General features: G+C 39.3%; 6 protein-coding genes across 12 annotated transcripts; 4 read left to right on the top strand and 2 right to left on the bottom strand.

Moving 5' to 3' along the window:
• The first annotated feature begins 1,222 nt into the window (after positions 1–1,222).
• LOC124311313 (kynurenine formamidase-like) lies at positions 1,223–3,583 on the top strand. Its single transcript, XM_046775753.1, has 8 exons — positions 1,223–1,576; positions 1,656–1,746; positions 2,261–2,365; positions 2,438–2,572; positions 2,629–2,707; positions 2,772–2,954; positions 3,040–3,175; positions 3,235–3,583. Exons 1-8 carry the CDS (start codon positions 1,541–1,543, stop codon positions 3,385–3,387), a joined length of 918 nt encoding a protein of 305 aa, XP_046631709.1. The 5' UTR covers positions 1,223–1,540; the 3' UTR covers positions 3,388–3,583.
• On the bottom strand, positions 3,499–5,336 carry LOC124311494 (E3 ubiquitin-protein ligase rnf8-B-like). 4 transcript variants are annotated; one of them, XM_046776019.1, is made up of 3 exons: positions 5,319–5,336; positions 4,011–4,188; positions 3,499–3,932 (listed from the first exon to the last, which is right to left on the bottom strand). In XM_046776019.1, the coding sequence occupies exons 2-3, from the start codon at positions 4,155–4,157 to the stop codon at positions 3,660–3,662; spliced, it is 420 nt and encodes a 139-aa protein (XP_046631975.1). In that variant the 5' UTR covers positions 4,158–4,188; positions 5,319–5,336; the 3' UTR covers positions 3,499–3,659. The 4 variants fall into 4 exon arrangements, with proteins under 4 accessions (XP_046631975.1, XP_046631974.1, XP_046631973.1 ...); XM_046776018.1 differs by lacking the exon at positions 5,319–5,336 and adding an exon at positions 5,006–5,022; XM_046776017.1 differs by lacking the exon at positions 5,319–5,336 and adding an exon at positions 4,663–4,745.
• A 125-nt stretch (positions 5,337–5,461) lies between these two features.
• Positions 5,462–9,100, top strand: LOC124310989 (nose resistant to fluoxetine protein 6-like). Its single transcript, XM_046775207.1, has 10 exons — positions 5,462–5,803; positions 5,887–6,279; positions 6,370–6,814; positions 6,899–7,184; positions 7,271–7,434; positions 7,490–7,864; positions 7,936–8,074; positions 8,140–8,335; positions 8,397–8,666; positions 8,743–9,100. Exons 2-10 carry the CDS (start codon positions 6,033–6,035, stop codon positions 8,817–8,819), a joined length of 2,199 nt encoding a protein of 732 aa, XP_046631163.1. The 5' UTR covers positions 5,462–5,803; positions 5,887–6,032; the 3' UTR covers positions 8,820–9,100.
• A 151-nt stretch (positions 9,101–9,251) lies between these two features.
• Positions 9,252–10,760, top strand: LOC124311351 (uncharacterized protein F13E9.13, mitochondrial-like). Its single transcript, XM_046775803.1, has 7 exons — positions 9,252–9,510; positions 9,596–9,678; positions 9,748–9,882; positions 9,970–10,169; positions 10,242–10,369; positions 10,441–10,561; positions 10,645–10,760. The coding sequence occupies exons 1-7, from the start codon at positions 9,435–9,437 to the stop codon at positions 10,730–10,732; spliced, it is 831 nt and encodes a 276-aa protein (XP_046631759.1). The 5' UTR covers positions 9,252–9,434; the 3' UTR covers positions 10,733–10,760.
• Positions 10,558–14,162, bottom strand: LOC124311548. Its single transcript, XM_046776081.1, has 10 exons — positions 13,963–14,162; positions 13,679–13,890; positions 13,415–13,610; positions 13,293–13,342; positions 13,072–13,202; positions 12,233–12,308; positions 12,033–12,135; positions 11,763–11,968; positions 11,565–11,693; positions 10,558–11,463 (listed from the first exon to the last, which is right to left on the bottom strand). The coding sequence occupies exons 1-10, from the start codon at positions 14,069–14,071 to the stop codon at positions 10,777–10,779; spliced, it is 1,899 nt and encodes a 632-aa protein (XP_046632037.1). The 5' UTR covers positions 14,072–14,162; the 3' UTR covers positions 10,558–10,776.
• A 212-nt stretch (positions 14,163–14,374) lies between these two features.
• LOC124311104 (adenylyl cyclase-associated protein 1-like) lies at positions 14,375–18,457 on the top strand. 4 transcript variants are annotated; one of them, XM_046775416.1, is made up of 8 exons: positions 14,375–14,551; positions 14,952–15,067; positions 16,276–16,405; positions 16,537–16,818; positions 16,893–16,999; positions 17,106–17,594; positions 17,661–17,911; positions 17,985–18,457. In XM_046775416.1, the coding sequence occupies exons 2-8, from the start codon at positions 14,959–14,961 to the stop codon at positions 18,063–18,065; spliced, it is 1,449 nt and encodes a 482-aa protein (XP_046631372.1). In that variant the 5' UTR covers positions 14,375–14,551; positions 14,952–14,958; the 3' UTR covers positions 18,066–18,457. The 4 variants fall into 4 exon arrangements, with proteins under 4 accessions (XP_046631372.1, XP_046631371.1, XP_046631370.1 ...); XM_046775415.1 differs by having other exon boundaries at positions 14,376–14,551; positions 16,273–16,405; XM_046775414.1 differs by lacking the exons at positions 14,375–14,551; positions 14,952–15,067 and adding an exon at positions 15,687–16,079.
• Positions 18,458–19,196: the final 739 nt, after the last annotated feature.

The raw sequence follows: 19,196 nt of genomic DNA, 5'->3' as shown, positions 1-19,196 counted from the left end.
GCAAAAGCGTGTTGATTGGCGGAAATCCCCCTCATTTGATCTTTAGTCTCTGGTTCGATACAGACTGTCCAATCGGACACATCAAGCAATCCTTTTTCAGAATCTTCAGAAGCTCAAGCTGACAGAAGTTCAACTAAATCAATTTGTCATTCTATTGATTTCGCAAAAATCAATATCTGAATTCTGCTTTGCTACAGGTCAACAACATGAATGGACTAACACGAGTTTGAGGGTAAGTCATGCTTGCAGACAACTTACCTTTTACAACAGACTTATATTGAAATACTGTGTACGCTCTGTGGTTTTAATCAACATGTTGTCTGAGAAACTTACCCCTTTTCCTTGAAATGAGCACTGAGCAGTACTGAAGAAAAGTTCAGTCGCTTGAAGTTTGTGATCTGGAAAGTTGTGATTGCCCTGGACGATCAGAATGTTCTTTCATTGCATTTGAAGTTTGTTTTTCTTGTCCTGTAAGTTTTTATTTCCTGGCAGCACTCAGCATCTTTATTGGAAAGTTAATCACTCGTGAACTGTACTCATGTTCTGCCAATCTTAAACAGTTATGTCTCATGGAAACTAGAATTACACTCACACAACAGTAGACAGTTCTCATATTATAAAGTAATATTCTTCCTCTTTATATGAAATTGAACCACGTGTGTCGAACCCATCTGATGCAGAACGTACTGTATCCCAGCAACGCTAATTAGTTCACTTTCACGTAGCAAATGTACGTCATTTTATCTACTAAACCACTTTTCCCAAGAAACAAGGCTACAGACCTACAGCAGTCAATTAAACAAGCTTCTTTTCAAATCATTCGAATAAATCACTCGTCAACTCGTTATCTTCTAAAGTTCCATACTTCCCAAAGTTCCATTCCAAATCAACAGGCGCCCTTTCCCGTACAGCGTTGACACATTCATCTCAAACAACTTTTCTTTCCAAAATTTGTTTTTTTTTACCAATTATTTAATTAAATACTTCATGAATTTGACAATTTGTATTTTTTTTTTTACTAAACGCATTTATTTGTTATATCATTCATTTTTTTTCTTTGTATTCACAGATTGTGGCATTGGAAAGGTCGAACAGATTGTCCTTGAAGGAAAATTGTCAATATGTATCATTTATAATACCGCCATACCGGCAATAACAAAAACGCCCCTCCGCATCTTTTTTGGTTTCAGAATTATTTTATAATCAATTAACGAACTAAGAGTATGATTCCTTTATTCAACCCCATTGCGCACTATATAGTCATAAGATAATGCTATGAATAAACCGAAAACTAAAAAATTAAATGTTTCAATTAATACAACTCTATTAGCAAACATCACATCATTATTTATAAGAAACTAGTAATGTTTATGAATATGAATGAGAAATCGTAGGAGTGCTTTGTATATGTTTGATCAACATAGCATTTCAAGGTCTTCTCTTTTCTCCAAACCATGGCCATTTTGGCTGACAGCTACAGTTCAAAGTTTTCTCCTTGCAAGAGTCAGTCGCGCTAACAGACTACGCAGCTTATTTTATAATGGAACCGGAACACTGGTCATTCTGGGACACGCAAGTAAGAAAAAAGCAAAAAAAAAAAAAACCTTTATTTCCATGAAATTAACCAACGTTATCTTACGTAACTTGCATTTTAGAGACTAGAAGACGAATACTCGCCCAGCAAATGGTCTCGTAGAGGGCCAGCTGATTGGGTTTTTGATAACCATGTTAAACTTGTCACTCAAGGTAAGCTACATGTTGCCATATAAAAGCAAAAAATTATCATGAAAAGGCAGACAAATTTACTCTTAATAAGATCACAAGAAATTGTGGTTAACAATATAAATGCATTAAATAGAAATACTTCATCTGCGTTGACGGGGAATTGAACCCTTGTCGATGCTCTTAAAGGGCAGTGGGCTAACCACTGACCACCAACTCTAATATAAATAACATTCTAAATGAAGGTCAATTTTGTAAGCCTTTTCTATGTAGTATCTAACCTAAAACACATGTGTGAAGTGCAGGTGAACAAATCACCCATCCCTTCGAAACATCGATACCTTCAATGCCTTCAATACCTTTCTTATTTTTCTTGTTGCGTTGTATAGCTGAAAAATTCTCGTCTGCTAGGTCTCGAATAAACATAAACAATATGGAATTATGGATGGATAGATAGTCTGTCTTTCTTTAAAAAAAAGTTCTCGATTAGTTTATTGTTCATCTGAATCATAAGAGAATTCCTGCTTTTTTAATTAAGTTAGTAACCAAGTAAAGGAGGAAATTCAGTGTGACCTGGACATTCCTTATGGCGAACGCGAAGGAGAAAAATTTGACATTTTTGGAGCTCAGCTCTTGCCCAACGGTAATTCTGTTGATCTATTAAATCTATTAAAAAAGACATTTTTTAAATAGAATTTCTTTCCTAAATTTATAGATGCTCCTGTATTTGTATACATCCATGGTGGCTACTGGCAGGCGTTGGACAGGAGCATTTCCTCTTATAGTGTGACTCCACAATTCAAGGCTGGGCATATTGTTGTTGTTGTTGGATATGAGTTGGCTCCAAAAGGTTAGATTGCAACTAAACAACCTAGAATTTGTTATTGATAAATGTGCACATATTAGTTGGACTTAAGGACATTATATTGGAGATTCAATCAGCAATATCAGCGGTTCTGAAATGGGCAGCAGAGAGGGGTTCAAGGTAATTTATAGTATTTTACTTTCATTCATTTCACCACAGCAATAAGTTACCTGTTTTCTACCAGGTCTGTGGTGATTGCAGGGCACTCTGCTGGTTCCCACTTGGCATCAATGTTACTTCATGACCCTCAATGGCAAAAAAATGAGCCCCATTTGGATTTGCTGCATGGCATGGTACACATTAGTGGAGTGTTTGATGTGATTCCACTAGTGACGACCTCCATGAACCTACCTCTAAATTTAGACAAGTAAAACTAACCATTCAGCATGCTATTTCTTTTCTGTTATAATTTTTTTAAATTATTGTTAATTTGTAATTACCTCTCAATTTAGTGAAACAGCCAAGTCAATGAGTCCTCTACATTGTTTTAACCAGTCCATGGAAAAAGTTCTTCACATCAAACAGCTTTTGGTCGTTGGAGAAAACGATCCTACGGAATTCAAACGTCAAACGTCAACATACGCACAGGTATACTTACATTCTCCCATCTTCGTTAAGAAATGTTTAATGAAATCTTTATTTCTTAGGCACTGCTTCGAGCAGGATTCACTGACGTCCACTGTAAAATTATGGACTCATTGGACCATTTCAATATAGTGGAAGAATTACGAAACGAAGATTATGAGCTTACTCGATTGATAGTTAAGCTTATAAGTTCAGCTTACGCGCGTCTTCTGTAACCAAAGAATGACGACAATTTTCATAAAGATTATCGTCATCCCTAAAACAACAGTACGCAAATCAAATAATCTTTGTGTTGCCAAACCTATTTACACTTGACTGATTAAAGATTAATCAACTAAGGGTAATTTATTAGTAAGGTGTGTGCCTTTTGGCATAAATGTCGGCACAGAAATACACACATGTTTCTAATCATTTTAAAATCTTGGGACTGTGGTAAGGTAAACAAACTAAATCTTGATTTGGACATTCTTCTGCTAGCTGGCCTTGTTTAAAGCTGCTGGTGCTGGTTTTGGTTTTGTTGCATAAGAATGCTACGCTGTTTTACAAAAGCTGCCATCAACTGAGGATTGCTACGGAGGATTGTTACCACTTGCTGCTGTTGTTCAGGAGTACTTGGTTCTTTGAGTGTCTGCAAAAGTTGATGTAGAGGTGAAGTCAAATTTGGCATGTGAAGCCGGGCCAATTCTTTACATGAGGTCTTTGATCTGCATATTGGGCAAAGTATTTCCTTTCCACTTGAACCGGGCAAAGATCGACATTCCTGATTGAAACAAAGGAAAGCCTGCGTTACAATTAAGCTAAAATTGTGCAGCCTGAAAGCTACAGTCTACTACAATACCTTGATGCAGAATAAACAAAAATAATGGCGACAATCCAAAAATGTTTTCACGCGAATTTCTTCATCGAAACATTCCAAGCAGATTGAGCATTGTGTTTCTTCATCCCAAAGCGCGTTTAATTGATCAACGATTTCCGCGGTACTCATTTTTCTGATTTAGCGACTATTCGAAAAGCACCTGAATTGGAACAAAAGACTAAACACGTAAAAAATGACAAAAATTGTCAAGGTGTGGATGCAATATCTTGCACTATCAAGAATTATTGCATCATCATGATTCCACATCTGACAGTTGGCGCTCTGCAAAAATTTTAAAAACAAATGAGGCGCTGCACTCGCATGACGATTTGTTTGTATTCACTATTTAATGTCTAAAAATAAATTACTATAGGGTATGGTGAAGAAGTCAACTAAACTTGGCGCAAATAATCGTTTCATTTAAAAAAACTGTCCAAAATGGGGTTAGTCTAACGTGTAACTTTTTCTAGCTGAACTCACAGAGGAAAATTGCTGGTTGCTGTAAAAACAGTTGTTGGAACCAGTATGTATTTTATTTTCTTCAAGATATTCACTGTTTTTGGTACTACTAATTAGAAAAGTGTGCAACTGCTTAAAAGTTAAAACAAAAAAAAAAGTTCACAACATAACATACCATTTTCAGAATCTCCATTTTTTCCCACCCTTTCGCAACTTCTTGGGTTAGATGTTGCCAGATGAAGTAAAGAAACATTGACTTTACCGCACAATTTGAAACTAACTTTGCAAGGGCTTAAAAAGTTACTAAAATAACTAATAAGTGAGAAATAATTAGAAGGAATTGACGCACTTTGAATGAAACTGCGTAGGTAATTACTAATTAGTTATCGATATAACATGACTTTATTTTTTTATTTTGATGACCTGCATGCCTTTAGTTGCTTGCGGTGTGCACAATTCCATACAAGATCAATACAATTGCTATCTTCATAGAAAAAAATTATTATATCTAACATTACTGATTTAATTTGCAGCATCTCCAAGTTTTTTCCTCGTTTTTCTCACTACCTTTCCGGCAGATTCGCTGCACTGATCCACAGAAAATCAGAGGACAGAAATAGAATTCTCGCACTGAAAAACAACTAGAGCGTGTTCACAGTAATAAAATGTCAAAAGAATCTAAATTGCAACAGAGATGAATGATTTGTAGCCTTATTTTTCGTTTCATCGTGCCATTTCTTTAATTGCGAATCGAAGAAAAACCACGGAATAGGCTAATACATAACAAACTACAACCGAAGTGCAACATCGATTGGTTTAAAAATAACTTACGAGAGTTGGTCGGGAAATTTTCCGTCGTCTGAGATAAAAATAGAACCGAATCCCGTGATGTCCTGTGTCTTTCCAAGATTTTGGGGGACAACAAATCTAACAGTCTCAGATACCAACATTAAAAGTACTCGGCTGCACATGAATTATAACGATTATCCAAACTAGCGCATCGCTGTGGAAAAAAGCAGTGTTCGTCCATTGTCGTTCTCATTTAAATTGGCAGACAGTTCACCATTGAAATCTCTGCCAACTTGGCACTGTCAGCTGTGAATTTGAAAAGACTTTCGTTTTTTTATATCTAATATTAGATATCAAAGGGAACTATAGTTAGACGTTTTCCTCTTGCTGAGAAGGCGAGCAAAGTATTCGGTTAAGATGTAGACACATGCTACAGAGACATTTGAGGTTGACTTAACCGACAAGAGGACCTCGTGTTTCGCTCTCGTCACTGTTACATTAGTTTGCCTTCAAACATCAACACGTCCGTAAGTTACTCAGCGACATTCAAGAATCGATTTTGGTTTTGAATAGCTGAAGAAAAAGGAATTTTGATATAATTACTCGACAGGAGTCAGTTTGGAGGAACGGGAAATTTGGTTAAAAATTATTGCCATGTCCGAGACCAGTTTGGCTTTTGAAGGTTGTCCGCTGTACACAGCTGTTAACTGAGAGAACGCATTTTCTCATTACAGCATTCGAGTTCAATAATCAGTCATGTCGGCGAGTCTATCAGCTGTTGTCTCTCTAGTGGTTTCGTTAATTTTCTGTGTGCCAAATATCAATGCCCTCACTTCAACACCAATTAGTGAAAATGAACACCAAGGTTTGATTGATGAGTGGTGGATTCAATCGAGTATTCCGACGACATCCATCGCTTCCGGAAGCGTCAGTGAAATATGTCGTCAAAACTCGCAAGAATATCTTTCAGCCCTTCGCAGTCGACTCCCGTGGGCAGTCAAAAGTAAGTTGAAATAATTGATCCCTACAAATACCTTTACAATTAGGATCGGTTATTAGATCATTTTCAATAACTCCTGATATTGTTACACAGTGTACGAGTCCTCTGGAAGACTAGTGGAGGACTTGATTCATATTGACGGAAGTGACAACGTTCACCACGAATCAGGATTGTTTGACGAATGTCTTTCGGTCCAATCCGATGGAATTCCTTTCCAAGGGAAATATTGCACCGTCTTCTTTGGACTGAAACTACAAGAAAAAGGGAATGACGTTGCTCAAAGTGAATCGGATCATTCCGAAGAAGAGGAAATCAACGAAAACATGTCCAACTTTCAAAAGCCTTCCGTTGGGTTCTGTCTGCCATCGACCTGCAGCGCGGGTGATTTGCGCTCTGCAGTTGGCCAACTAGTTGGATCCCGTGTCGTCAAAGAAAACAACTTCTCCATCGTGGCCATCTCGAGCGAAAAATACTGCTACACGCAAGAGAAAATTCACGGCAGGAACACGACGTTCGATAACCCCACTCTTATCGTTCTGTAAGTATTGTCAAATTGACTGAATTTGGCACAACAAACATAATTCATGTTCATCACGTGAACTATTTACAAACATTTTTCCAGGTCAGTGTTTTGTCTTTTGGTCGTAATCGTCTCAGCAGCAACCGTGCACGATGCTTGGATAAATAACGAGCTGTCCAATTGCCCAAAGTCGTTTACTATTCAGTTGCTTCACTGCTTCTCCGCCAAAAAGAATTGCAAAACCTTATTTTCCATGGAAGATGACGCAGATAGTTTGGCATGTTTGCACGGAGTCCGAATTCTGACTACTTGCTGGATAGTATTAATCCATTTTGCTGGGGCGTGCACTTTTCTGCGACTGAGCTACAATAAGCCAATGGTTCTCAATGTAATTATGCGCTTTGATAAAGAAAGGCTTTGTGGCATTCAACCTGGAAATAAAGAGGAAGCTGAATAATCTTCATGTTTACATAGAATTCGCTGCGACTGGAACTTCAATTTGTCTCAAACGGTCTGTTTGGAGTGGACACTTTCTTTTTATTGAGTGGCCTCTTGGTGTCGTTTACTCAAATGCGCCAATTGGATCAAAATAAGGGATTCTTCAACCTCAAGCGGTTTTATATACGGCGATACATCAGGTATTCAATTACTAGCCTGTGAAAATGATGGCTTGAAAATTCAGATATGTTTAAGGCTCACTCCAGTTTATGCGGCAATACTGGCCTTCTTAGCGACAATTTGGCCGCACGTCGGAACCGGACCCGACTGGAATTTTGTCCAGCGTATAAGCAAGAGTGTCAGGGAAAATTTCTGGGCCCAAATTATGTACCTGAACAACTACGTGAACCCGCACAAGTTTACCAGTCCAGCTTATGCCTTCGCTGAGTCTTGGTATCTCGCCTGCGACATGCAAATGTTCTGGATCAGCCCGCTATTTATTTATCCGCTTTGGCGTTGGAAGAGAGCCGGATTGATTTGGACCGCATTCAGTCTCTTGGTTGTTCTCGGATGTTCCGCCACTGTTTTCATCGTCCACAATCTACCAGCGACGATTGTTTGGCTTAGACCGTAACCCATTTTCAAATAACGCTTATCTGTCAGTGCGTGATCTAATTTGATTTTTCTAAATGGTTTAACAGATCGGAATTAACGAGAATCGACGAATACGCACAATGGCATTACATGGAAACGTTTGCACGGATGCCTCCATACATGATCGGAATACTTTTCGGATGGCTACTCCACAAGACGAAAGACAAAATAATTCACATCAATAAAGTATCCGAAAATAATTGATTGATTGGCGTGAAATCCGTGAATTGAAAAATTTGTTTTTAAAATAGTATCTAGTGGCAGTTGGTTGGATAACGGCCGCGATAATGGGATCGGCCGTCACCTATGGAATGTTTCCGTATCTGGATGAGACTTTAGTTCCGGAAATTAATCCATTGGTTCGGGTGTCATACGGCGCTTTGCATCACTCCGCTTGGGCGATTACCGTCGGTTGGATCATTTTCGCCTGCACTCACGGATATGGAGGTACTTATACATAATATTGACATTTTGTCAGTTTTACATTTCATGACATTTCAATCAACAGGTTTCATTCATCGATTCTTGTCATGGAAACTCTTCCTTCCGTTTAGCCGAATGAGCTACGCAGTCTATCTAGTCCACTTCAATTTCATGAGAGTATACATATCTCATTTGCGTAAGCCCTTCTACTTTACTGAATTGATATTTGGTACGACTTACCTCGGAATTTTGGTGATTTCCTTCTTCATTTCGTTTGTCATCTCTGTTGTCGTGGAGATGCCGTTCCTCAACTCGGATAAGCTTCTTTTTCCAAATAACTCAAAGGCCCTAGAAAGTAAGCGTAAAGTTTGAAATGATTTTGCTGCCCAATGTGGCGAAATGAAATAAAACTATTTATATTTTACTTTCAGCCAAAACTATTGAAGTGGTTAACCAACAGAAGAAGAAGAAGCGCAATGAAGAAACGATCAAGAGAAAAAAAGAGTAACTGGTTTCTCTTTTGTGATTAGAAAAATATTTTTCAAACAATTAAATCATGTCTCACTGATGGTCGTTTTTCAATTGCAAAACAGAACAGGAAGTAGTGTTACAAAATCTTTATCGGGGATTGTTTGCTGTTTAAGGAAGATTCATTTACATATCACACCGAAACAATGTCAAACGAATGCTAAACTAAAAGTATAGAGTGTAAAAAAAAAACAATCGAATTAAAGATCATGACATACTTCTTCCTCAACAGAAAATACATAAATGAATGTCCTATTCTAATCACTTCGTAGTTTTTAAAAGCTTATTACCTGGTTTAGTGGTTTATACCCATTGCACGATCGAGTTCACGCCGAGAAATCGAGAATCACTGCATCAGTGACTGCACCCGTAAAAAAAAAACATACCATAAGCATGCCAAATGCACAAATTTAACAAAATACTCTTGCTGATGAATGTTAATTAAGAGCCAGTATTTTCGAAACAAAAAATTATATTTAATTCGCCCGTTATGGAATATGTGACTCTTTAGCTACACTCTTTTGACAGCAGACGTTTTTGAGGGTCAATTCAATGTTTACATTATTCATTCTTGGCACTTGGGTAAAATTCAATCATGGAGCGATTCCGTCAACTTTTCAAACACTCTGCGTGTAATATTATTGGTATGATTCATCTTCGAGCACTGCCAGGTAATATCAAACTGTTTTCTTATTTTATTTTATTTTTTTACTGATGTGAGAATTCTTTGCTTAACGTGTTGATGACTGATCGCAGGTACTCCAAAATCTACTTTAAACATCGAAGCTATCAGTGAAATCGCCTGTAAAGAAGCCGAGCTTTATTTACGACACAACTTGGTATTGTAAGCGTTTTGTAATAGTGTAATTGGTTATCAACTTTACTAACAAAACACATTTTAATTATAGGATGGAGTCATAATAGAAAACATGCATGACATTCCATACATCAAAGGCCCTGTTGGCCCTGAAATTATTGCTGCCATGACTAGAATTTGCTCAGATGTCAAACACATCCTGCCAAATATTCCATGTGGCCTTCAGGTATATGTTTATAAATTACCCTGGAAACAGCCTTCAAAATTTTGCTCATGAGGGTGTAATGAGACTAATGGGTGTACAATGCAACAGGTATTAGCTGCTGGAAACAAGGAAGCAGTAGCTATTGGCCATGCCTCTGGTTTTGATTTTATTCGCTGTGAAGGATTTGTTTTTGGTCATGTTGCTGATGAAGGCTACATAGATTCCTGTGCAGGACAACTACTAAGGTTCAGAAAACAGATTGGTGCTGATAAAATCCAAATTTACTGTGATATTAAGAAGAAACACAGGTAGGCCTATCTGGAACTGGATTGTTGACATGTTGTACTTTTTACTAATTTTTTCCCTCCCTTTGTATAAAGTTCGCATGCTATTACTAACGACGTTTCATTAGCGGAAACTGCTAAAGCTGCCGAATTTTTCATGGCTGATGGAGTTATCGTGACTGGTCAAGCAACTGGTGATCCAGCCCTCCCTTCTGATTTTAAGGGTATTACATTCGAACCGGACCCCGTTTCGTGTTACTGGCCTATTTATATTTACTGGCGTTCAATTTTGCAGAAGTAGCCAACAGCGTCGAAATACCCATCATGGCAGGATCCGGGGTAACATCTTCCAACTTGTCTACTTATGCAGGAGCTCACGCCCTAATTATTGGCTCTGATTTTAAACGCCATGGAAGGTAATTTCAATATATTTAAAAATATTACGGATTACAGCTGTGATGATGAGGACTCATCGTTTGATATTAATTAATATGCGCAGATGGGACCATGATATAGACGTCAACCGGGTACAGCAATTAATGGAAACTGTTGACAGGATTCGGGACAAGCAATTTAAATTTAATTAACCGAAATAGATAAGTAAAATTAAGCAAACCACGTTACAACATTTTCAGGCGTGAACGGTCAAACATAGAGGAGAGAGAGCGTACGAGTTACTTTGGAATCCTATAATTGAGCCAATCAGAGCGCAGTAACTCTGCTGGAGAAAAACAAGGGGGTCGGTAAAATTCTTAACGGTTACATTAATGGTCGTCTCATTTGTCATGAGAAACGGTGGTTTCGGTTGATGAGAGAAAGAACCGAGTGCAATTGCCGTGAAGTCCTTCAAGAATGCATCTGAATCCAAATCAGGGTGTTGGAAAGCAAATTGTGATATCGCCAGCCGACTGAAATCCACCTCAGGGTCGATGACGTCAATTTCTGGTTGCGGCAGAGCGGAACTTGCGTTGGAGGTGGCTACTGGCGTGAAAGAGGAGCTCAATGCTGGAGGAGGAGTGGCCAACGGCGGTGAGGAAAGGCTTGAACAATTGTTCCAGGGTAAGGAAGAGACAACAATTGCCGATCCAACTAGAGTAACCAGGCTAGCCAAGTAGGCTGTCATACAAGCAACGGAGACGTTGATTATAAGGTCGTAGACGACATCCCAAGTATCTGTTAACAGCTTCCGTTGAGCCAGAATGTCCAAATCAGTATACGTGAGCCATCCACGTTTTAAGCTCTCACGTTGAGCTACGCGGAACTCGATCCGGGCCAATGCTTCAGCAAATTCTTGATCGTCTACAAAAAGACGCCATTCCTACATTTAAATAGATTTTTTAATAGAAAATTTAATTTGCATTTTTGTTTGTTTTTCAATTTGGCAAAAAATTATTTCAACATATGAAAGGATCAGCTTACAATAGCTTGAAGAAATTGTCTTTCAATTTGGTTAAGGTCTGACAACTCTATTTTGGCACTTTTGGCCCATTCAGAATTGATAACTTCGTCATCTTCTCCATCATCATTGAGAAATTTAGAAGCCACCATCTAAATAAATAAAATAAAAACAATAAAGAAATTTGTGTTACTCTATGAAAAACCTGAAATAGCTCTTACCACAGATATAAGAAACAACTTGGATGAAGGAATTGAGGACACAAAGTTTGGATTACTTTGGCATAACCTATCCAAATAAATCAAGGCCACGACCAAAGAACAGGGTGAAAGGCAAGCTTCTCTTGAAAGTTCAGCAGCATATTCAAAACACAGTTTCTCCAGGAATAGGTTACTATCAGTTTCAGTAAACTTCTCCACTATTACACCTGCAAAGAAAACAAAATTTGAGATTACTATGTAACAGTGAAACTATGCATTGCATCTCAGTACGTGTGAGTGGTAAACTGGAATTGAGACTTGCTGAGGCCTTGGCAACTGATCCATAATAGAGTGTTTTACGTAGCCGCTCAGTCAGCTCTGAGTAATCCATGACCTGATTATACAAATAGAACATGAACATATTAATTTTAAATTTAAATTGAGTCAAGAATTTGCTTGGATTTAAATAAATTAAAAAATAAATAACGCACTTGACGAGAATCACGAGCAGCCTCAGTGGGCCTAGTAACCCCCAAGAAATCAAATTTCCTCATATGTCGGTGAAACCTGTAATAAATATATTTGAATATAATCCTACTTTTATCTTTTAACCGATAACGGCACACCTTCAAATCCACTGGTATTGTGTCAACAATGTGGATTCACTGGATAGTTTGTTTCCACAGTTGTTACCGAACAAGGAAACTGCGCCAAATCGTTTCTCGTGGCCTTCGAAGTCTTCTGCTAGACTGCTACTTCCTGAAAAAAAAAACACTGCCACCTGGTGATCAAGATTATCTAAAATTTTACCGCTTATTCAATTATTTAGATATTAGATAACTTGAATAAAATAAGAATGCATCTCCCTGAACATCAAAAATTTTTTTGCTTTTCAAAATAATTGTATTTTTTATCAAATTCATTTGGTAATCATAGCATAATTGACTCGATGACTTTAAAAATTGGTTCAATCCTCAAATCGAACTGAGTACAGGATGGTTTTCGTTTAAATTGCAAGCAAAGAATAAACTTTTTCATGGGCAGCTACACCAAGGTGTCAGAGTTTTGTTACAGCTGAGGAAAACGTTCAGAAAAGTAGCAGGGGCAGAGTCAATATGTAAGGATGAAATGGAATCTATTCGATAGGACAAATCTGAAAGTCCGGTGATTCTGTCTCTTTTCCGAGATGCTGTTTTCTGGTCATAACATTTGTGATGATCACGAACACGTTTCTTGCTGTCGTGAACATGCCTATTGAATGTGTTTCCATATAAGATAAATATATATGTATCTTTTAATCAATAAACAATTAAATTGTAACAGATATTACCTGAAGCAATTTTCTGTTTGAGTTACATTTTCTGGCCTTAGTAATTTAATGGCCCCTTGCTTCATTCTCTGATAGAATTCATCATCTTCTAGACCCCAGCCCCAATACTTATTACTGAGTCCATTGAGTTTCTGTACAAAAATGCAGGATCAATTGGGCAATAAACAACAGGCTATAAATTGGGAATATTACACATTTGGTGTGATCTTTGTACCAATTACCTTATAGTCATTGGTTGTGAGGATCAGTATCCCACCAACAAATGTTTCATCTGAGAGAAGGAAAAGAAAGATTATATTAGATGCAACAGAAAAAATATATAGCAACCGCAGCCTATGCTTACAGTGGTATTTGGGATGAAGTTTTGGACTAGCAATATGAAGTGCAAACCCATCACCAGGATTAAAATATTTGAGTTGTGGGTTGATAGGAAGCAAGTCCACATCATGCATTACAATATAGTCAAATTTCTCCAATGACTCAATATGTACAAATCCAACATTTATTAAGGAAGCTCGATTAAATCTGAAATGATCTTTCTGAATAAAAGGAAAGATCTGGATTGGATCAACTGGTTTTGCCATTAAATAGTAGAAGCTATATTTACCTGGTTAACGATAAAAATGTCATGTGTCACACTTTGATTTGAGAGAAACCTGTGCATATGTGGAACAAATTCAAGGAGTTCCTCAAATCTATCCCTGAAAGGAACAATAACAGCCAGGTGATTTCTTCTCTGTGGATGGTCTAGAATTTCACTTTTCGACTCCCCGGCGTATAACTGATGTTCAACGCGCGTTTTGGAGCAATTACAAAGCTCTGGAAAATATTTGGATGTTTCAGATTATTTATACCCACCTATATTTGTATCTACAAAGCATTTATTGTTACCTGAAGTGCTACTTGGTAAGGAGATCGCAAGAAAATAGAGGAAAATTAAAAAAAATAAAGCAATTATCCATAATAACCATTTTTGTTTCCTGAACCCACGTAAACTCATGTTTTTAACCCGGCGTCATGACAGTTGGCCATATCTCCCGCTTCCTCCCTTGTTATTTGAAAAGGAAGGAAATACATTTGCTTCTCAGGCCTTCGCCAATTTATTTTGCCTATTGGCTTTCTTCTACACAGTACAACACTACCTATGAATTTTAATGCCAACGAACCTTGCTACGAATATTACAGTCGACTTTATATTTTGACCAGGCGGGTCGCACAGAGAGCCATCTATGAATCAATCTCCAATCTCGTGGAAACTTGATCCTGTAGCCGCGGGGCTTGGTTTGACATTCATTATTAACCAGTTAGGTGAGTCATAACTCGAGAAACACAACCTCGACTCGTATCCTTATCTTTCCTTTATGTGCAAGTTTCGAAAGAGTAATCTTTAACTTTTTTCTTTGTAATAAAGTCAGGTTTCACGGGGAGGTCGAAAGCTTCCTCTTTTTCTTGCTCAGATTGTACATCGTTCAAGTGTTAGGTAAGAAATGTTTATTGCTTCGATTCCTATTTATAGGAAGAAGAGCTATCTTTAGCAGTTAGAATATACAAAACGTGACTGTCAAGCATTTTAACAAAAAAAGAAAGCCGGCTATTTCCGGTAGAGAAAACATGGATCCCAGCAGGGGTTGAAGTTCATTCAGAAATGGCTCTATGAAAAAATGTAGTGATTGTTTGATGTCTGTGCCAATCAACAAGCTGCAACCAAGCAAGCCCAAACTGAAACTTTTGATGATAGATAAGTGAGTGGGCTGGCCGGTAACATTTTGTTGCTCGTGCTGGGTTGGTCAGGGAACTTTAACTGGGTGGGTCGATGTGGAAAATGCACACCTACAAAGGGATGACTCACCTCTATCTGTTTCTTTTTTTTTATTTTGCAGGACCGAGATGGCTTCAGCTGCAGAGCTGTCACTTATAGTTCAGCGCCTGGAGACAGTTGCCAGCAAACTCGAGTCTACTGTGCTTGGTGCTCAAGGTTCCACCACGACCATGCCAGGTAACAAAAAGCTTTTCTATATTGAGTGACTATAGGCGTTGAATTATACAAGTGTGGGAAGAGTGTAGGTCAGTTGTAAAAAGAAAAGAGTAAAACATATATATTTTGAAAAGACTAAAGAGAGAGAATGGAGGTGACGCCCAACATATGGCGCTGTACTTTTTTTTTTTTTTCGTATAGGCAGCCTTTTGGAACGGTCTATGTGTCATGTCGTTACGTGATATTCCTTTGTGCTTTATATTTTTCCTCGGCCATCGCTTTCCACCGTTTGTGTCTGTTAAATCCGTTCCACAAAAGGGACGTAAACCAGGAAACCACAGCAGTTTGTTGATCTGAAAGCGGCTTTTTATCGTTGACCGATATCAGCAAGCTGTAAATTCACTTGCTCCTTTTTTCGTGTAATAAAATACATTTCGCTACTAATTCTCGGCCAGAAAAATGTGATGGCTCCCTCCCTCCATTGGCTGGTTTGGTCCGTTGGTTTGGAGGATTCGTGCATTAAAGTACTTCCAGCACTAACGGTACTGGTCATCATCAATTCTCATGACTTTTCTTTCTTCTGCTTCCTTTTTCGCCCGAAACTGCTGCTGCTGCATAAGGAAAAAAAAAGTCGAGTCCAGTCAGTGTCGAGCATCGGTGGTAGATCGTTATTTGTCGAGATTCCTCTGCATTAAAGGCAATATAGGAGCAAATGTAAATCCATTTGGGTAGTTTTGTATCGAATTTGTAGTCGTCGTGTAACGTATGGGAAATATGGGAAGTGGTTTATCACGTGAACATTCCGTCAAATCGGCGGTCAAATCGTCGCCACGTCAACGCCAACAACGGCCTAAAGGCTCGTTGCATTCTCTGATCGAAACCGACGAGGAGGAAGCAGACGGAGCAGAGGGCTGTGATTGCGACTGCTGTCGTGAGGAATGCGATTGTGTTAGCGAAGACGGCCATACCAATACTCTACAATCGACTCGACAAGAACGGAAATTGCGGTGCATGGCGGCCGAGGCGGAGTCGAGTAGCTGGCTAAACTCTACATTTTTATTCCTCTATTCCCCATTCTATATAAATCATACCGAGAGAAATAAATCAATAGTCATGAACTAGGGCATTTGTTTATTTTTTCGATTGATATCCCTCCCCTCCGTTACCTAATGGAGTTTGCGTGCTTCCCGTTCTATATTTGTATTATTATTATTATTATTTTACAGAAGAAGCCCTTGCTCCGTCCGTTTTGGCGTTCGATGAAATCGTTGCCGGCCCGTTTGCCGCTTACCTGAAATGCTCCAAAGTCATCGGTGGAGACGTGGCTCAACATGCAGACATGGCGCAACAAGGATTCAAGTACGTATTTAGACTTTCCCTCCGTTATCATCATTTTAGAAAAAATTAGATACGTTTGACATGACATGCGATATCTCGTGATGTGCTTGACGAATTTATGTTCTGATTTTCCTTTTTTCTGATATGAACAGAGATCAACGTCATTTTCTGATTGTGGCTTCACGCTCCAAAGCGCCGGTCGAGGCCGATTTGGTCAAATTATTGGCACCAACTTCTCAGGCTATTCAGGGCATCCAATCTTTCAGAGAAAAGAATCGCACATCGCCGCTGTTCAACCATTTGAGCGCCATCAGCGAAAGCATTCCCGCACTGGGATGGGTCACTGTGGCCCCTGCTCCTGGGCCCTACATCAAAGAGATGAACGATGCCGGCCAATTCTACACTAATCGAGTCTTGAAAGACTGGAAAGACAAGTAGAGTCTTATCTTTTTCTAATCAATTGTATTGAAAGCAATAGGAAATACATTTGAAATGTCGATTTGCCCAGGGACAAGAATCACGTGGACTGGGTCCGAGCTTGGGTCCAGGTGTTGACGGATTTGCAGGCATTCGTCAAGCAACACCACACGACCGGACTGGTCTGGAACGCCAAAGGTACACTAGTGCACTCTACACTCTTTTGTCGATCGTTTATTGGCGTGACACACGATTTAGAGTCACAATGTCAACAGCGTTCAACCTTTTCTTGTCTTTCTCCTAGGCGGTGACGCTGTGCAAAATGCAGGCAAGACTGCTCCGACTTCAAAGGCTGGTGGACCTCCTCCGCCACCAGGACCTCCTCCTCCACCGATGCCAGCTGGTGACTTGTTTGCGGAAGAGTCGGGAGCTGGCAGTGGTGGTGATGAGCAGAGTCGCGCTCAACTCTTTGCCGCGTTGAACCAGGGAGAAGACGTGACCAAAGGGCTCAAGAAAGTCACTGCCGACATGCAGACGCACAAGAATCCTTCGCTCCGCAGCGGACCGGCTCCTTTCACCAAACCCAGCGTGGCTCCCAAACCTATTGGATCTGTCGCCGCTTCGTCTCCGGCCATGCAGAAAGCTGTCGAGCGGCCTCCTCGCAAGGAGCTCGAGGGTAAAAAGTGGATGATTGAATACCAGAAAAATCAAACAGGTTTAATAATTACTGACACGGAAATGCACCAAGTCGTCTACATTTTCAAGTGCGAAGGATCGACCATTCAAGTCAAAGGTAATTTCCATTTTTAGACATTGGTCGGCTCGTTTTTTAATCACATCTTTTTATATACACCATCAGGAAAAGTCAATTCGATCGTTTTGGACTCGTGCAAGAAGACGAGCATCGTCCTGGACAGTGTCGTTTCATCGGTCGAGTTCGTCAACTGCCAATCGGTGCAGATGCAAGTGCTGACCAAAGTGCCAACCATCAGCATCGACAAAACGGATGGATGTCAAATTTATCTGAACCAAGCATCGCTCGATGTGTCGATCGTTTCTGCTAAATCGTCGGAAATGAACGTCCTCGTTCCAAAGGCCGATGGCGACTACGTACGTTTCATTTCTCTATATTATTAATGTTTTATTAACTCTTTTGATTTTAAATTCAATTGTCTTGTTGCAGGTGGAGTATCCTATTCCAGAACAATTCAAGACAACGTACAATGGCAAGGGTTTGACCACCATCATCAGCGAGATTGCTTGAATCAACGAAACTTGATAAATCCTAGTACGCGAAATGATCATTTTAAATGTCGAGGATTATTGAGATATTTTGCTCGGGACTATTTTTCCTGGCTTCAGTTTATCTTCCGCTCCCCCTCACCCCAATCAATAAAAACCCAAAAGGAAAAAAAAAAATAAACCCTAAAAAGTAATAATTCAAAAGAGCCTGTTTACGGCACCTAGTTCTTCCATCCGCTGCAAATTATCTCCCCCCCCCCCCCTTTTTAAAAGAACAAAAATAAATGAAAGGAAAAAAAATGCTTTTCGTCTAGCCTTCCTCCTCCCCGATCTTATCCATTTTCAGCTTCAATCTGTATTAATTATGCCCAGCACTTCTTAAGTTATCGCAAATAAATTTGTCTTTGATGAAAACAAAATGTGTCGATTGGTTATTCCAGTCCAAGGACGCCCAGTTTTTGAAGAGGGGAAAGTATTTAATGGAAAGGGTCTTGTTGTAAACGACATGTTAAATCTTGGTCAAGGTCTTTGGATTATGTCATCAACTTATGAGGTTTACCCCAAGTCCCTAACAATCGTTCGTCTGTCCCTCGATACTTTTCCCACTGAACAACCCCGTTGCAAGTTGTTTTCTCCCTTTTGTTATACATTCGTAATTGTTCCAGTTAAAAGTTGGGGCTCTGTAAGGTTATGCAGAGTACGTGTGGTAAAAGTCGAATAACCAACAATCTCTGCATCAAGGTCGTCGTCTAAGTTGAATCGATACGTAAAAACGGCTCCTAACTGGGATGTTATTGAAACCAAAAGCGGCGAAACATATTCGACGAATTGGGGCAAATTTCACGATGTTTGTGTCAAATGTCGAATGCTAATGGCAATCATCCTCGTCCCAGTGGCACGAACTCGCCCACGAACACACACAAAATGACTAATTTCACGAACTCCTACGACCTGGATGCCTTTTTTTTCTCCCGGGCGCACCCTTACACGCGCGTGTCGTGTTCGTGTCAGCAAAAGGAAACTCCCCCCCCCCCCCCCAAAAAAAAAAGATGTCATGGAAAACTCGATATACAAAATCGTCGTTCCGGTAAGGAAAAGTTTTTTCTTTTTTGTCGTTGAGGTTTTTCTCCCGTAATCGACGGCGGAATTGTTT

Source organism: Daphnia pulicaria, chromosome 8, assembly GCF_021234035.1.
Source record: "Daphnia pulicaria isolate SC F1-1A chromosome 8, SC_F0-13Bv2, whole genome shotgun sequence".
In the NCBI taxonomy this organism is placed as follows: Eukaryota; Metazoa; Arthropoda; class Branchiopoda; order Diplostraca; family Daphniidae; genus Daphnia; species Daphnia pulicaria.
This window is presented reverse-complemented; position numbering and strand designations above follow the sequence as displayed.

What these genes read in the sequence shown, in the direction of transcription:
- LOC124311313 (XM_046775753.1), top strand. Translation starts at nt 1,541, where the DNA reads ATGGAACCGGAACACTGGTCATTCTGGGACACGCAA. An exon ending in GGTCATTCTGGGACACGCAA is followed by an intron (nt 1,577 to 1,655) that starts GTAAGAAAAAAG and finishes CTTGCATTTTAG; the next exon opens with AGACTAGAAGACGAATACTC. An exon ending in AGCTCAGCTCTTGCCCAACG is followed by an intron (nt 2,366 to 2,437) that starts GTAATTCTGTTG and finishes CTAAATTTATAG; the next exon opens with ATGCTCCTGTATTTGTATAC.
- LOC124311494 (XM_046776019.1), bottom strand. Translation starts at nt 4,157, where the DNA reads ATGAGTACCGCGGAAATCGTTGATCAATTAAACGCGCTTTGGGATGAA. An exon ending in TTTGTTTATTCTGCATCAAG is followed by an intron (nt 3,933 to 4,010) that starts GTATTGTAGTAG and finishes TGTTTCAATCAG; the next exon opens with GAATGTCGATCTTTGCCCGG.
- LOC124310989 (XM_046775207.1), top strand. Translation starts at nt 6,033, where the DNA reads ATGTCGGCGAGTCTATCAGCTGTTGTCTCTCTAGTGGTTTCGTTAATT. An exon ending in ACTCCCGTGGGCAGTCAAAA is followed by an intron (nt 6,280 to 6,369) that starts GTAAGTTGAAAT and finishes ATTGTTACACAG; the next exon opens with TGTACGAGTCCTCTGGAAGA. An exon ending in AACCCCACTCTTATCGTTCT is followed by an intron (nt 6,815 to 6,898) that starts GTAAGTATTGTC and finishes ACATTTTTCCAG; the next exon opens with GTCAGTGTTTTGTCTTTTGG.
- LOC124311351 (XM_046775803.1), top strand. Translation starts at nt 9,435, where the DNA reads ATGGAGCGATTCCGTCAACTTTTCAAACACTCTGCGTGTAATATTATT. An exon ending in GATATTAAGAAGAAACACAG is followed by an intron (nt 10,170 to 10,241) that starts GTAGGCCTATCT and finishes CTTTGTATAAAG; the next exon opens with TTCGCATGCTATTACTAACG. An exon ending in GATTTTAAACGCCATGGAAG is followed by an intron (nt 10,562 to 10,644) that starts GTAATTTCAATA and finishes TAATATGCGCAG; the next exon opens with ATGGGACCATGATATAGACG.
- LOC124311548 (XM_046776081.1), bottom strand. Translation starts at nt 14,071, where the DNA reads ATGAGTTTACGTGGGTTCAGGAAACAAAAATGGTTATTATGGATAATT. An exon ending in ACTTCATCCCAAATACCACT is followed by an intron (nt 13,343 to 13,414) that starts GTAAGCATAGGC and finishes TCCTTCTCTCAG; the next exon opens with ATGAAACATTTGTTGGTGGG. An exon ending in TTCCAGTTTACCACTCACAC is followed by an intron (nt 11,969 to 12,032) that starts GTACTGAGATGC and finishes TTTTCTTTGCAG; the next exon opens with GTGTAATAGTGGAGAAGTTT.
- LOC124311104 (XM_046775413.1), top strand. Translation starts at nt 15,812, where the DNA reads ATGGGAAATATGGGAAGTGGTTTATCACGTGAACATTCCGTCAAATCG. An exon ending in GGCGGCCGAGGCGGAGTCGA is followed by an intron (nt 16,080 to 16,272) that starts GTAGCTGGCTAA and finishes ATTATTTTACAG; the next exon opens with AAGAAGCCCTTGCTCCGTCC. An exon ending in ATGGCGCAACAAGGATTCAA is followed by an intron (nt 16,406 to 16,536) that starts GTACGTATTTAG and finishes TGATATGAACAG; the next exon opens with AGATCAACGTCATTTTCTGA.